Raw genomic sequence first — 16,815 nt, 5'->3', positions numbered from 1 at the left:
TCTAGGCAGGAAAAAGGGTGTGAGTCTTAGAGAGCTCTGTGGAACGTGTTAATGATAACAAATAATAGATTCTGAGGATGCTGTTGTGTTTTCTGTGCAGGGTTTACGGAAGAGAGAACTATTGAAAGAGCTTCTTCCTGTTATTGGACAGAACCTCCGCTTCCAGAGGCTTTTCACAGAGTATCAAGAGCAGCTGGACATCTTGAGAGACAAGTAACAAGTCCCCAGATTTTCCCTGTGGGGCCTGGTCCAAGAGAAACTGCTGAACAGCATTAACCAGAGACAAAAGAGGAGCGAGAGCCCGGCCAGTGGGGACACTCCTGAAGAAGGGCTGTGCTGCAGAGGTCCCAGCGGATTCCTGGAAATGCTGAGTGGAGGAGCTCGACAGTTTCCCAAGTGAAACTTGACCATTGAAGCTGTGACCTCTGTTTCTCTGGAAAGTCATGGATATGTACTTCAGGGGGATCCTTTTGGATCTGGATCTCATTTAATATTAAAACTAGCTGAGAACTGTTTGTGCGGTTTCTTGGATGTCCTGTGAAAAGCACAGTACTTCAGAGTACACTGAACAGCATATTTAACCCTGTTTAGGGGTTTTTGCCTGAGGATTTATTGAGGCTCAACACTATATTGAATTAGATGAATGAGCCACGTAAAATGAAATTTCATAAATATTAAGGTATTATGCAGCCAATAGACTCTTTCCTGTGAATATAATAATAATAAGAGGCTGTTCTAACACATGGACTATTTTTGTACTAGAATTTGCTAACTTGTAATAAGGAATTTTATTTGGCCAATAATCGGGCTGTCACTACAAAGTCATCTTGTAGGAGTTTAATTTCAAAGGCTATGTTTCAAAGTAATTCTACCAAATTAACATGTCATCATCAGGTTTTTAATTTTTCAATGTTTGTAAAAGGCATTTGGGGGGGAGGGGGAGGGATACAATGGGGTGGCTCTTTTTGTAAGTACAAAATAAAAGAACATTGCATTGGTTAAAAAAAAACAACAAAAAGCAAAAACATGGTCTTGAATTATTACAAAGGGCCCAGGCATCTCCAGGAACGTCAACACAGGCTGAATCACGGTAAGGTGTCTGGAAATGAATAATTCTGTCTGGATGATCTTTCCTCTGACAGTGTGATCAGACAAGCGCTGCTGGTGTCTGTGGGCACCTACAGCGTTTGCCTCCAGAGCCCCATCTGAGCGGGGAGCAGGAGCTGTGTGGGAATGCTCATCGTCTCACACAGAGCCCAACAGGCTCCCCTCAGCCCTGACCACAGTGCCTGCACTGCAGCAAGGAAGCAGCTTTCTGCACTTGGGGTTCCTTGTGGAGTGCTTTGGAATTCCACTGATTGAATTGTTTTCTTCTCCCAGAGTGTACTGGGTGCTGGGAAAGGAGCAAGTGAAGGTGTTGGTTCTTTGCAGGCCCTGTTGTTTGGGTGTGACTCAATGCCTTGCTTTGAAATGTTTTTGAGTATGAGAATTGAAATGATTAAGTGTACTTAAACCCTTGTAAAAGAGCAGTTTCTCCCCTAAACATCAAACAAACAATATCCTTCACCCTCAGCCAAGACAAGGAGTAGCTGTGCTGCTGTGGCCAAAGAGTCTGACAGTGAGAACCAGCTGTAATGTAAATAATTCATATGCTGTTGCCAATTAGAGTACAGTCATGGGAACAAGTATTCTGTTCCTCAGAGGAGAACTGTAACAACATAGAATCATGGACCTTCAGAAATTGTTTCGTGTAACCCCCTGCAAGCAGAGCAGGTTGTGCTCACCTTGTGCTCACGGATACAGCCAAGGACCAACTGATGGGATTAAAGCAGGAGCTGGAATTCTTCTGGGCACAAGGGGACTCCTCTCCAAAGCCTGCTGCAGTCAGTGGGAGTCTGACTATCCATTCCACGGATGTCTCTCCAGTAGCTCTGTGTCGGCAGCTGCCAGGGTGATGGTTTAATGAGAAAAGAAAAAAGGAACATGAATGCATTTGGAGGTGTTGGATACGTGAAAGCTCTAGGACAACTGGCTTTCCTCCTGCTAAAGACAGGGGATATGGGCTCTGACCATCCTCTGTTCAGCCTTATGCTGTTCCTACGAGGCTTGTACTGAAGGCTCTTTAATGGGATTTAAAGGTAATTAGCTAAGGGCCAGCCAGTTCTTTCAGTCTTTGAAGAGACACTGAAATACTTTTTGTCAAGAGCCGTATCCACATTAAGACAGCCCAGTAGGTTTTTCTACCCGTTTTTTCTTGGAAGGTTCTGTCACTGCCCAACAGACCGGGAATACACAGATTTTTAAATTCCAGGCAAGAAAACATATTTTAGCGAAGCGGAATCCCCGGCAGGCTGCTCTGAGGTCCCACCAACCTGAGGCGTGTGAACACCCGCGGCCATCGCGGCCTGTTCCCCGGGCCGGCGCGGCCCCGGAACTCTCCCGCCGCCGCCGGTGTTTCCGCGCGCGGCCGTTCCCCGCCGCACCGGGCGGAAGGCGCGGGCGGGCCTGAGGCGCAGCGCGGGCCGGGCCGGGCCGAGCCGCCGCCATGGGGAAGCGGCAGCATCAGAAGGACAAAATGTGAGCGGGGGGCGCGGGGAGGGCGGGCCGGGCTGTGCGGGGCCGTGTCTGTGCCGCGCCTCAGTGACCCCCCTCTCTCGCAGGTACATCACGTGCGCCGAGTACACGCAGTTCTACGGCGGCAAGAAAGCAGGTAAGGGCGGACGGGCCCGTCCCTCAGAGCCCCGGGGCGGCGGGGGCTGAGCTGCGAGCCCCGGGCTGGGCCTGAGCCCGCGGCGCTGCTCGGAAACGCCGCGGTCCGGGCCCGAGGAGCGTCCCCGCCCTCCGCCGGGGCTGTGCCCGCTGCTGGGGCACAGCCTGAGCCTTCAGTACCACTTTTAAACTCGGCGCTCTCGGCCTGGCACAGCTCTGTTTTGGTCTTTTTCTGGCAGTGTAATTTCAGTTCAGAAATTTTACTTACAGTTTCGCAAGCTTTTGGGTATTTATCCTTGTCTTCAGTAACTTGCCACCGTTTATACAGCGATATGTAACTTTGAAATGTTTCTTTGTTACCTAGAGTACCATGTATTTATTAAAATCTGTTGTGTGGGTCTTCTTTTTCCATAAACAGACCTTCCTCGAACCAATTTTAGACGTTTATCGTTTGATCACTGCAGGTAAGACAACAAATTTACATTACTATTATTTAATGACATACCTGTTTATTAGGCTGCTGACACTGAACTAAAGCCATGTTCTTTTGAGGCAGTTACTTTCATTGACTTGTGCCCGCTGTGGCACTAGTGTGGCAAGAAAAAGTTGAATAAGAACTGAAACAGGGTCTGCATGACCCATGATCAGTGTCTGCAGAGGTTGGAGCTGATGGCTGAAAGGACACACAAGTGATGAAATAATGCAGAACAATTACTGTGTACGTCCCAGTCTTTCCAATCTGTGTCATCAGGGCTCAAATCTACTTGTCCCTGCTCAGAATGTGCTTGGCCGGTCACTCATCTTGCTAAAATAGAGATTAAGGTAGATTGGAGAATATTTCTGCCTTTTTTTTTTTTTTTTCTGCTTAGAGTTTACTGGTTGAAGTGCAGGAGTGAAGGAAGAGAGTTGGTGGAAATGGGTTAGAAATCCTTGTAAATTGGGCAGTTCAGGGAGTTGCCTTCCATACCTATGAGCTAACAGCTGCCGGGATTATGGAAGCTTCCCTGACAGGGGATGCTGAATGTGATTGCCAGTCACATTGTGATTCCCAGCTGGTTTTGCTAACAAGATTGTGTTCTCTTTTTTCTAGTTTGTCTCTGCAGCCGTTTGAATACCCAGTTTGCACACCAGATGGGACGGTGTTTGACATTCTGTAAGTTCCTGTCTGTACTTAGCTTTATTTTTGTGGTGTTGAACTGGCTACAGCTGTGTAATCATCATTTGGTCTTAGCAAGTTGGCAAAAACAGTCATGGCCGTCAGCAGAGGTTTCTGATGGTGCTTGTCATGAATTATTTATCCCTTCTCTTTTCAGGAGCATTGTACCTTGGATAAAGAAATATGGAACCAATCCAATCACGGGAGAAGTAAGTAATGATGGCTGGATTCACATCATGTCTTCGCTTTCTTTGTGCTCAGTTTTTAATTTAATGTGTTAGAGAAATAGAAATGCCTTAATGAAAGCAGAAGTTGAATGAGAGTTCAGTTTTGAAGATGTGTGGAAGAAAGGAGAGCATTACCTCTATTTTTTGTAATATAATTGCGAATAGAGCAGAGGTGAGTGGTTCATTTGTATGAACTCCCAGGGAATCTTGCCTGCCTTCCAGCTGTGGCATAATGAACATCTGTACAGAAGGAAATACAAGCTGTTGTTAATGCTGGTGCTGCCCAGAAAGCCTGACTGGTCATTGATGGAAAAGACTCCACTCCTGTCTCCTATAAGCAGCATTCTGGTCCCTACAGGGCAAGGGGCTGGCACCTCTCCATCTGGGGTTAAACTTCCAGCAATATTTCCTAACCCAAAGGATGTTTGACATTATGCACATTAAAGAGATTAATAGATGATATTATGAATGGTAGGTAAGCTTACACTACAAAATATTTTTAGTTATCCTGACAGTATGTTTCAGAAAGCTTCTGTCATGATGGCTCACTGTGAGAGAAAACTTTGTTTCTCCCCCTTTTTTCTGCATAAATGATAATTATGAAGGGATTACTTTCTGTAGCAGCATGAGGTTGTAAAACAGTGAACAAACATGAAGTACAGGAAATATTTCCCTGTTGGAATTATCTTTTTTTTTTTTCTGATGTGTTAAAGTGCATTTTTTATGAGGGCTTAGAGGAAAATTTTTAAGCAGAAACTGTTGCTTGAGCAGCTGAGATTTGTCCTTTCCCTCAGTGTGTGCAGTTACTTTTGCAGGCGCTGGGTGGCAGCCATTGCCCAGGATTGGGGAGGTTTGCCGCTGGCTCTGGGCTGTGGGATTCCTCCTGAAATACCTTGTGTTTGATTAAAGATTTTTCTGTCAGGCAGGTAGATACGAGGAAAAAGGTAAATACAGATGCAACATTCCAAACTCTAAACATAATCAGCCTGTCTGAGAGTTCATATATTCCTGCAGGTGTGTTTGTGCAGTGGTGAGATGGGTGTAGGTCTTTCTTCACATGTGAAGAGGCCAGTGTGTTGCTGAGAAGGAATTACTGCAATTTCATTTGGTTTTGCCAGCCTCTCACCACCTTGCTGCTCTCTGCATTGGTTGGGAGTTTTGGGGTGTTACCAGATCGATTTTTTTTCACTCAGGGCAGCTCATTGCAGACCATGAACCCTGATGTGGTTTGAAATTGCGTCAAGTAAGTGCTAAACAAGAAGTGTAATGTGCCTGTCTGTGTTGTGTAATGGAGAGAGAGGGAGACTGTGCAGAATACACTGGGTGAACCATAAATGCTTAAATGAAGTCAGGCCTTGAGACCTGTTAGTTTACCTGACTTGTGCTTCTGTAGTTCATCTGCATTCTTTTCCAGCTCCTCAGTGTGCATCCCCCCCTTTCCCTCACTGTCCGGGGAGCCCTTTCTTCCCCCCTCTTGTTCTCTGGTGGACTGGTGCTGTACAGCTCTCTCCTCCACAGGACTAAGGTGTTCCAGATCAATTGGAAGGAGACATTTGTTCTCCAGAATAGCACACAGCCCTGCTGAATCCAGCCCTGTGGAGCTCTGAGTTGAAGAGTGGGGTTGAAAGAAGGATTGTAATTTGGACCTTGTTTCCCAGAGGGTTAGCTCAGGTTTTTGGAAGAGGAGGGTGGCATTGGGCGGGGATGGGATAGGAGTGCTGGGATAAGGCAGGGTAGGTGGCTGAGGAAGTCAGTTGAGTGAATTGAGCATCTCTGGACTGTTCTGTCTTCTGCTGAATCTGTCACTGTGTGTGCACCCTCTGTTCCCTGTGCAGCTTGCTCATGGAAACCAGAAAGTATCTTTGGTAATGAATTGGTGACTTAGAGAAACTCAGGGCTCTGGGTTTATTTAGAAAGGAATTGAGCCAGATTGGCTGCAGTGCCATGTTGTGGACACTAACTTACGGAATTACTTTGCACAGGTTGGTGATGAGGCTCTGGAGAATTTTTCAATTATTTGTCTTGAAGTAAAAAATAGTAATGAAACCCTTTGTGGCTTGTACTTCTCTAATTGTGGTTTGCAACAGGACAGATGCTTTAAAGAAGTCAATACACTGCTTGGAGATGGGGTGTTAATGATGCACTCTTGGCACTCACTAGTTCTGTCTTATTTCTGAAGTGGACCCCTCAATGGAGAACTGGAGAGCCTTGCAGTCATTAATATATTTATCTTTCCTGTGCTCCAGGGGATAGGATTGTGCTAGTCTTTTATTAATTGGGTGTTTGTGAACTGGTCTACAAGGGACTTCTCTGATTCTTCTGAATCCGAAACTATTGGACTAGCCTTTGTTTTTAAAGAAATACTGCAATGCAAATCACTGTTGACCTTTGTCTAGGATTTACCATGAGCTATTCTAGAAAATAACTTTAGATTTATTCCCCTCCCCCCCCTTCTAACTGTGTTGTAGTAAAAAATGTTTCTCGTTTGTTTTACTGCTACACCAATCATTTTAGAAGAAGCAGTGCATTTCTCACAGCTGAACTACAGTCTGTCAGTTGGCATTGTCTCTCTTTTTTTGTCAGCTTTGTCAGGACACTGCCCTGGCTTGTCCTTATGCTAAAATTGCAAAAAATAAGGCAGAAAGTGATAGTTAGCTCATTCTTTTTTATTGACAACAGCACTTTGGCTTCTTGGGCTTGCAGAGAGTTGCAGGCTTGCCAGGATGTTTCATGTAGTGACATTCTGACAGCCTGACCAGCGTGCCCACACGAGGCAGCCAGCTGGGCTCAGGATACCTGATTCAAGGAGTGAGATTGGCCAGAGCATGTCTGGTTGGTTGGAATCTCAAATAGATCAACGTGCCTTTTGACAGGAATTTCAAGGAAATTGTTTTGTTTGGTTTTTTTTTTTATTGCATGGATATATTCTGTGTGGGCTGAGCTATTTTTCCTCCTGTGCATTGTAATGTGTCTGATGTCAATACCTATTTTTTCCACTCTGGTTCAGTGACATTCTGACTGTGTGTGGGCAGGCCAGATTGTTGTGGCTGTACTTTCAGCCCCTATCAAGACTCTGCAACCTTGGGCAAATATCTCTGTTCCCTTGTCTCAGAAGTACCTGCTGTCTTTGTTGCTGGTTCCCTCTTTTCTATGGGAATTCAATTCTTTTGGACACTGGAAAGGCAGTTAATTCAATTCAGTCCAGTTAATTTAGCCTGGCCTATGAGTCAGGTTAGGAGACCTGAAGATGCTGTGGGGTGGATTTATGAGACTGAGAGTCCCATTTCTTTCTGGTCTGAATGAGGCAGAATAGAATTTGTGTTGTGCCCTGTCTCGTGCAAGGTTAGGATCCAGACCTGCAGGCCAGAGAGGGCATTTTCTAAAGCGTCACAAGGTTTTAGCTTCTCACTATGTTAAGAAGGAATTTTTTTATAAATTCTGAGAGTTTTTTACAGGTTAGAAAAGCCTTTTGCTTTGTCTGCCTCTGAAGATAACCATAAAGAGGAGTCTGGTGCACAGGATGAAGTAATAGAAGGCAGAGCCACTGACACGGAAAATGAGAACCAGCTTTGGAGTCAGAGGGCAAAAAATCCCTGACTTTTCCCAGTGAGACATCTGCCTTTTAAAAAGAGAGAGCTGGACACAAAGCTTTGCTCTGTGTACAATATAAATATTTGCTGTTTTTCTCCCACACTCTTTAATCCTGTATTTACCAAATAAAGCTGACTTGGGGTGAAATTATGACTAGCATGATCAAATAAATGTGGCAGTACAGGTGCCTGGCTCCTGCAGTAAGCCTGTCTGATCCAGGCTTTGGAAGCACCGGAGAGCTTGTACCTGCAATGCCCTGCAGCAATGACAGCCTGCAGTGGACACCTCCTTTCTCCAGCACTGCTCACTAGGAATGTAAACAGGGCCCTTTTTTTCAATCACTTGTTTGAAGTAAGGTTGGTAAGATTATGCTTGCCATGATAATTACAGGCACTTTCAAAACCTATAACTTCTTACCCACAAAAGAAAAAAATTGCAACTAAATCTGTTATTTCAAAACTTGGAAAATCATTCTCAAATACATTCCTCTAAATGTATTTATCTTCCAAATGCTGCTGGCTATTGTTACTTCATTTTGCTGTTGAAATCATGATTTCTTTTTGATTTGGTCAAGTAGATTTCGGTGGGTCTCGTAGATCCCATAGAAATCAGTTGCTGGTTTTGCAGTGAGGCTTGCTGACCTGATTTAATGATGAGGATGTGAAGAAGATTACTTCTTTAACTGGTGATTTGTTAATCCCACTTAAAAAATGAACAAACAACCTTGCAACACTTTTTTTTTTTAACGCACTAAAAAAGTCTTTGGCTATCTAAGTAAGGGAAATCCTGTCTGAAAAGGATGCAGAAATTGGAGCAAAGGTGAAACTTCCTTAAATATGAAAGTGTTTTTACCATGTTGGTGTTTTGAAAGCATAGAGATAGAAATAGAAAACATTGATAATTGTTTCTTCACCTGGGGGAGTGAACATAATGACAAACAGGGCTTAGGTATTTTTTTCTACTTTTGCAATATTCTGAATAAAGAAACTGTAATGTGTGAACAATGTGGGAAATACCAAGTAGGAACAAGTGTTAAAGTACAGTTTAAGTTCCAGCCAAGGCTTTATGGTTCACTACAAATTGCTTTCCACCTCTGTCTCATAATCAGTGCAAGGTCCCTGTGTTTCAGGAATGGATTCCTGAAAGTGGGTTGGATGAGCTTCACACATTACTGAGTCAGAGGAGTCGAGATCACAGTCACAGACAAAACTCATCCAACCCTGAGTCAAGAGGAACAAATCTCAGGCCTGAACTGGGAGGAGGACAAGTTCCAATTTCATGTGACCCTTAGTGGCTAAATAACAGTGACAATGGCTTTTCACTCAGTTCATATGGCCTGGGATGTAATTTACTGCAGATTGCTGCTTTAATTGTGTTGCTCCAGGTGTGTTTCGAGATAATGAGCAGCAAATAATGGATGTATTAGACAAAACCCTGTGGTTGGAAGGTGCCCTCTTTCAGGGCAGTGTAGCAGTGTACACTGTCAGGAAAATGCAACAGCCATAGATAATGTCCAGTGGGATTCGTTTTCAGAGTGTTTGTTGAGACCTTTCTGTAACCTGGTGGTAATGTTACCTCACGATTCTGATGATCATCTAAAAATGGCACATTGAAGCAGGAATCAGATTTTCTGTGTGCTTTTTCATCTTTTTGTCTTGAAAAGTTTTCTTCACTTACTGTTTCCAAAGTGATTGTGCTTCCTTTGAGCATTTTTGTCTTTTGTCTGGATACAAAATAGCAGCAGGAAAATGCTGTGGAGACTTCCACAAGCAGGCTATGTCCACATCAGTTTTCCATATCTGGAGTGCTGGGACTGTCTAATTAAGAGCTAAATAGTTTGACCAGTTGAGATAATTTTCATTATGTAGAATACAGGAATGAGTCATATCCCTCTCATATTATTTTTTTCTTCAACATCAGAGCACAGCACCTGAAATCCAAGTAGTCTGCTGTCTTTTCTCCTTGGGGCTTTGGAAATGAGTGATCATTTAGGTGGATCAGTAACTTCAGGCCTCATTTGGATGTAATATGAGTGATGTATAAATGAGAATTTTAATCTTTCTCTAGAGAACTCCTTTCACGTACGTGTCAGAAGAAGACGGCACATCTTCAGCTTTGAAATTCAAAGTATATTTCTTCATTTGTCTGATGCAACTCAGGTCTTCAGATATTGCATAAGTTTAAATGTCAATTGCACCCTTTTTCCCTTTTTGTTAAACTTATCATGTTTTTCCTATGTATTTGCAGGGAGGGTTTTTTCTTGTTTATTTGTAAGAAAAGTTTCAGTGTGGAGTAGGAATACAGTTTTGTTCTGGGTGAGTAATAGCTTATTACAGAACTGAGAACAAAGCTTACAGAAATAAAGCCAAGGGAAGCTTTGTTGTTGAAAAATGATTCAAACAAATCCATCTTGGTTGTCGTGTGTTGCAGAAAGAGGAGTGAAATGGTCAGGAGCAGAAAAGTGAAAGACTGTCTGAGGTCTTCAGCTCTCTCAGTCTGCTTTGCAAACTGCATGCTCTGTCTTGAACCAGTGTTTGCCTTCTGCCTGCTATGGCTGCTGAGAGCTTCTGCTGATGGTTTTTCATCTGATACATATCTTCTGTAAATTTTGGGTTTGACCAGCTTAGTCTCATGCGTATTGGTGCCAGAATTGTGCTTCTCTCTGTTAGTGTTTACAGCTGTGTATTTGGCACAGAGGAATTTAATGCTTTCTTGACATTTTGTTGTTGAGACTAGTATTTTCCTCTCAGATGTTCTTCATGCCTTTAAGTTCTCCATACCCTACATGGTCACAATTCTCCTCCACATCTGTTAAATTTTAATATATCTTCTTTGAACAGAGTTAATCTTAATCGTACACAGTAAATGCTGTGTGAATGCTTGGTACAGTGGTGGGAATATTTTCTAATCTCTTCCTGAAATACTTTGATAATATATGGTATATTACACTTGATAGTGTAAAACCAAAAACCATTTCAGTATATGTGTTGAGACAGGAAGTGTGCTTTGAGAAAATGAGAATTTCTTGCATTTTCTTTTGGTAGGCTGGGTCATTTGTAAAGCAGGTACTTGTTTATATAAGTTAGAGTTAGCCAGGATGAGCAGTAGTTCCTCCTTTTCTCTTTTGTTTAGTTGTTTCCAGTTTAATGTTGCTGCCTGTATTTCTGCGGGCTTTCAGTCATGGGTGGTTACAGCCTTTGTTGTTAAGCATCTCTCTCCAGGTGCATTTTTGTCTGGGGCAGCAGACACAGGCTGCTGCTCAAATGCCAGAATCCACTTTGAACGAGATGAACTCTTCAATATGCAGCAACTGAGCCGTGTCGTCTTACCTCATTGGCCTCAGAAATTATTAGCTTTTAGTCAACAGTCTAAATGAGTTAATATTTGACTAGTGACCATAAATTTTCAAGGCCCCTGGATAGAAACATATGAGGACATGACTTCTACCCTGAGGAATGACTGGGAAGTCATGTGTCATAACGAAATGGTCATAAAACACAGGGGCAGTCAAGGGGATGAAAATCCCACTGAATTGTATCCTGACAGAGAACTCCTTCTTTTGTTGGGTTTTCTGAAAATTTCCCTCTCTCCTTTGTTTCTGACAAACACGGATAGCTGGTTCATTCTTTTCCAGAGTTGTTTGTGTGTTTTACAGCAGAGTACCCAGCACTACTAAGAGTTAGCCTTTATCTGTCCTATAAAGGGGATTTATTTTTCAATTCCCTGTATCTTTGAGAAACAGTGAGGGTGAAGAGGATGAGATTTGCTTCTACTTACTCTTCAAGTGCTTTATCAAAAAAAGACATTTAAAACCTTCCAGTGTCATGAGTCACTGGCCAAGCTGCTGTTCCTCCTTCACACCTTGCTGACTGTGGTGGTGGTGGGCAGTGTTTGATCCAGTAACCCACCTCTGGGCACAGGCAGGTAAACGTGTCTACTAATATTTCTAATGCATTACGTCCCTTGCAGCAAGAAAGTATTGACATCTAGGTTTTACAGACTGAACAGATGGCCCCTTCTTTTCCTTTTCTGTGTTTTGGTGTAAGTGTGCACATTGGATGGGATTTTGTGACTGTGACACTTGAAAAACTAGCAGCTGTGAAGCGCTCTAGCCTTAAATGAGATGCAGCATGAGGTTTCCTACAGATCTTTACTTGCCTGTTTTTCACTAAAATTGGAGACTAGATTTTTGGTGCTTCTGCAAAGCTGTATTTTCCTTGAACTGTGCTGTATTTGGCTGTGGGTCTCTGGATTGGTAGACTTCTGACTGCATTAAGACTGCAGGTTTTGATCTTGCAATGCAGCTACACGTCTTTTTCTCATGGTAATTTCTGCTAACGTGCTCTTTGATAGAGCAGCATTTTTGCTGGTATCTCTGAACCATGTGTGTTATCAAGCATATCTTTATGGTTCTCTGGACAATGCTTTGGTGACCATATGGTTTCAGTTTAAAATACAGTGGTCTAGAAGTGTGTAATGAAGGATCTTCTGTGTCCATTTCCATTCTAGCTCAGCAGTACATGAAAACTGTTGTTACAGCAGCTTCATCCAAGAATGTGAACTGAGGGTTTCTTTTTAGCATTAGGTGGGCAGCTGTGATAAATATTGAGCATTTTTGTTGTTGAATTAAACATAGAAATGATACCTTGAATTGTGAGACTGTTCTGGCCTCTTGGCTGCTGAGCCCAAATTTTCCTGGAGTGTTAAACTACATATGGATGGCTTACCTTGTTAAAACAGTGCTGCTGTTTCCAATTGCAAAGCCTAATGTGTAGACGTGAGGATTTCCAATGCCCTTTGTCGTCATTAAATCCATTTACCAAATCTAAAATAAGTAACATTATATGTGGAGTTATTCCAGTACTGTTCATTGAACTCATGTCCCCATTTTTTTGGGCAAGGTTTTATAGCAAGGAAAATTGTAAGAGGGCTTCTTAAAATGGGAAGTTTTATGTAAAGTTATATGTAACAGGTCTCATCTTTAAAGGAACTGAAGAATGTAATACAAAATTCATTTGCTGTTGCTAAGCTAAGTTTGGTACTTGTTAGGCAACATTGCATTTCAATACTAGTATTTGTTCTGACTTTCTCTTCTGCTTGAGGTAACTCAGTGTTTCTTGTTTTGGTGGAATGAAGAACCATCAAATGGCCATGCCACCTCTGAATGATTTTTGACCTCATGTTATCAGCCAGTGCAGACGTGGCATGTTAATTTTTCCCCATGTAGAGCATTGGTCCTGGCTGGTCCCCAGGCACTGCCGAAGCCCCTCTCTCACTGCCCTCCACAACGACAGGGGAGAGACAATGTCACTGGGGGTTCATGGGTTGACATAAAGGCCAGGAGAGATTTTCCTCTTAGATATGTTATCCCAGATTCCTTACCACCATTTCTGATTGTCCCAGCCTTGGCCAGCAACATGTCCATCCTGGAGCTGGCTGGACACGGCGGAAGCTTCCAGCAGCTTCTCACGGAAGCCACCCCTGTAGCCCCCCACTACCAAAACCTGGCCACACAACCCCAGTGCCATCTTCTCTGGATATCTGTGTGTTCCTGACAGAGGCCTTTCAGTGTGTCCCATCAGTGGGTCCAATCCCCAAGTGCTCAACATTTGAACACTTGCTCAGTTGCTGTTGGTAGGGTGGGAAAGTGTGTCTTTACTAAACACAGCTCTTGCTGCACGTCACCAGCTCCGCCCATGTGTGGGTAGAGAATCAGTGGAGCCCCTTTTGATTGCTTTTCAGGCTGGTGCATATCCAACAGGGTCAGAGCCTTATTAACAAGAAGAACGTGCAGCCACAGACCAAAGCGATGCAGCGAGTGTAACTAATTGATGCGTGGGGATTGTAGGTCATATCTGCATGAGGCGCCCGGCGCTGACAGAGAATGATTTAATTCGAAACAATCGGCGCGTTCCATCCGCGAGCTGCCACAGTGCCCCACTAACCTCCGTGGCGTCACCACCTCTGCCTGGGTATCAATAAAGGATGCTGCCCTTTGGGATCCCGCAGGAGCCAGTGCTGTCAGCTGACAGGGCGGTGGGGCTGCGAGCTGCCGCAGGAAAGTAGGTCATGGCCAAAAGTAGCCTTGGCTGCCTTTGTGGAAGTGTGTGCCTGCGAGAGAGGAGTCAGCTGAGAAAAGAGCTTGCACGGTTCTGCGTTTGTTTTTTTTTTAGCCCTTCCTTGCTGTGGAGCAGCTGGCACTACGTGCCATGAAATGCGTCTGCTTTCCAGTATTTCTGCATAAAATATTTTTAGAAAGGAATATGCGGCTCTTATTTCTGCTTAAGGGAAGTAGCAGATGCTTGTGGCCTTTTCATTGTCATTAAGAATTTAGGATTTAATTAGATCAAGTGTTTTTAATAAGCACTATTTCTTTCCTCTCGCTTTCTTAACTGGAGCGTGGCTTTAACTGGATGGTGGGTGTGTGTCAGGGAAACTCAGGTCGAAAATAGTTTTGAACTTGAGCTATGTATGCAATATTTGTTCTCTCTAAAGCATTATTAATAATAAAATATACACGAAAACAAGTACTTTAACTCATTTTAGGATTCATTCACTCCTGCTGTCTCTTCCTGTGAAGATCAACGCCCATTTGTGGCAAAATGGTCATTTCCATGGCAACAAACTGTGTGATGGTGCTTGGAAAGCTTTGACTTTTGATGGAGAATAAATAAAAGAAGATTCACCCACATGCAAGATAATCCTGTTTTCGTGTGAAATGAAGAACTCGAGAGGAAAAAAATGATATTACACAGTTTATCATGTCCTTTTACACTTTCCTGGGTAAAGTGTAGGTGTTTCAAAACTGAATCTCCTGGAAGTCCTGGTTGTGGACTCCCTCCTCTGTGGCTGCTCTGTGTGCAGTTGCCAGATCCTGTAGCCTGGTCTTGGGCACTGAGCAGTCTTTTGTAGCACATCATCGTCTGGTTTTGCTGTTCTGGGCTCCAAAGATTTCCTTTGATGAAACACTTAAATCCCCCTCTTGCTTTGCCACTCAAGCTGAAGCACAGAGCTGCTCCAAAGGGCATGAGTTGACATGCCAAGGTCATTTCTTCAAGAGAGGCCTGATAGAAGGCCAGCCTGTGGCCATAGAAGTTTGTAATATTCATAGAGCACTTCAATGCAGAGTTCTCACTCCAGGCAGTATCAGCTCCTGTATGACAATCACTGTTTTTTTATTTACTGTTGACATAAGACTGTGTAAGTGCTGGTCTCTGTGGGGCAGATCTGGCACGAGCATTGATGCACCATGAGTAACTGAGGCTGGAAAATAACCATTTCCCATATTATGGAAAGATATGACCTGGAATACCATACCACTTCCCTGGGCACAGAGTGAGAGTCCGAGGAGTTGGCAGCACTTCTAACAATTCATCATGGTTTGACAGATGAAACAGTGCACTGCAGCTTTTGCTACCTTTAAAGTCTGCACAGTGGTTTAGTCTGTCTTTTCAGTGAAATTTCTGTCAAGGTATAAATCTGAATCTTCAGTCATGCTAAACTGTTTCTTATGGAACTGTTTCCATTTTTCTCTAAAGATGCTGGTATGTTTTGGGCATAGCTCACGTCTACCAGGAGGATAATTTAAGAACCTTTCTTGAAATTACCAGCATTTCCAGTGGTTGTATTTCTAAAGAAGCTTTTTCTGAAACATAATTTTTTGGGCCGTTGCACAACATGTGCACAGATGGATGCTGCTTTGTGTTAATAGTTGTTTAGGTTGAACAGATCTGTCCAGGATCAGATGTTCATTTTGGCAACTCTGCAGTTCCCCTACGACCTCTTTGATAAATTTGTTCTTGTAAGAAGATAAATAAAGCTCTGCGTTCACTTATTCATTTCAGAACCTGCCCTTGCCTTTGCTGTCCTTCTTTGTACCCCAGCAGTGGGCAATATTGGAGTGTTTTGGGTGGTTTTTTCAGAATCCACTTAAGGAAAAATAGCAGTACTGGTCTTCTATCACATAACTATATATAACCAAACCTGGCCTCTTTTTCCCTTCCCATCTTGTTCCTACTAGCTCTCATCGCTCTTCCTGCTAATAAATTAGAGAGATGGTTACCTTTCTGGCAGCAAATGAGCCTGCCAGTTGGTTGAGAGCAATTTGAGAAGCGCCTTCCCATAAACGAATGAGTCCAGCTGTCATAACATGTACTCTGTAAACCAAGAATATGAATTTTGATTAGGCACAGAAAGCCCACTAACTTAGTTTCACACTTTTCTTTATTGCTCTTTGCCATAATGATTGAAGTAGCAGTGTTGGGGCTGGCAGATCTCCGCTGTAGCTGTTTATAAAGTGCTGTCTGGGTTATAAAAACCTCCCTAAACTCTTCAGGTGCATGTTTTGAGAAGAGAACTGATTGTTTCTTTTAAAAGGCCTGTGCTGTGTGTGCTTTTAAGCATCCATTTGGAAGTGAAACTGTCTCTGACAGCTGATACAATCAAAGGCTTTGTTTTTTGGAAGTCTCAGATCCTGACTCAGCCTTGCAGCTTGTTGGGATGGACTTTCTTCTCCAGCTGGGTGCCACAGTAAAGCGCTACCTGACCATCCCAGTGGGCTGCGCTGGTGAGGTCAGCCAGGTTGTGGTGTGCCCTGTCTTGCCAGTGATGTACCCAAATCACATACTGACCCCATGGAATGTCTGCGGGCCTGGCATGTGACTGAAGGCTCACTGTTACTTTGGGTGTGTTTGCAGCTTCCATGTCTTAGGGAAGGCTGCAGGACAGGAGCAGCCTGATTTTCCAGAAATGTTGGCCAGCCCGACAGCTCTGCTCTCCCCATGTCAGAAAACCCTTCCAGAGAGAGGGCAGCAGAAAAATGCCATAGACATGCTTCTGATGAAGCGTGGGAGAGCAGGAGTAGCTTAGTTTGCAGTGTCCTCTCTAGAGCTGGAGAACATTATCCCACCCTTGGCTGTCACCTCAGTTCCCTGTTCAGTGGAATTGTTACCTGGGGATTAAGAGGCTGAAAATCCCTCTTGAGACTCCCTTCGTGACCCCAAGAGCCTCTCCAGAGAACCTGTGCCTCTGTTTCTCTTTTTTATTGCTGCCTGTCATGGGAGCTCTGCTGCACATTTCCTGAGTAAAAGGAAAATTACAGTTATTTCAGAAAAGACATCAAACTTGATTGCC

General features: G+C 43.6%; 2 protein-coding genes across 5 annotated transcripts in view; both read left to right on the top strand.

The window, feature by feature from the left end:
- Positions 1-510, top strand: part of HIRA (histone cell cycle regulator) — a 32,353-nt gene extending 31,843 nt beyond the window's left edge. For all 4 annotated transcript variants that reach the window (XM_066199671.1, XM_066199669.1, XM_066199670.1 and 1 more), the window contains exon 25: positions 101-510. In XM_066199671.1, coding sequence (XP_066055768.1) covers positions 101-217 — 117 coding nt within the window. In that variant the 3' untranslated portion in view covers positions 218-510. The remainder of the gene's footprint in view (positions 1-100) is intronic.
- A 1,979-nt stretch (positions 511-2,489) lies between these two features.
- The window catches only part of PPIL2 (peptidylprolyl isomerase like 2), a 68,791-nt gene continuing 54,465 nt past the window's right edge, over positions 2,490-16,815 (top strand). The window contains exons 1-5 of the mRNA XM_066199794.1: positions 2,490-2,577; positions 2,661-2,710; positions 3,128-3,173; positions 3,800-3,862; positions 4,023-4,074. Coding sequence (XP_066055891.1) covers positions 2,546-2,577; positions 2,661-2,710; positions 3,128-3,173; positions 3,800-3,862; positions 4,023-4,074 — 243 coding nt within the window. The 5' untranslated portion in view covers positions 2,490-2,545. The remainder of the gene's footprint in view (positions 2,578-2,660; positions 2,711-3,127; positions 3,174-3,799; positions 3,863-4,022; positions 4,075-16,815) is intronic.

The sequence above is a fragment of the Chamaea fasciata genome, unplaced genomic scaffold, assembly GCF_029207755.1.
Source record: "Chamaea fasciata isolate MVZ Bird 193981 ecotype frontalis unplaced genomic scaffold, bChaFas1.0.hap1 SCAF_18, whole genome shotgun sequence".
Taxonomy (NCBI): Eukaryota; Metazoa; Chordata; class Aves; order Passeriformes; family Sylviidae; genus Chamaea; species Chamaea fasciata.
The sequence above is the reverse complement of the archived record's forward strand: the minus strand, read 5'-3'. Positions and strand labels throughout refer to the sequence as shown.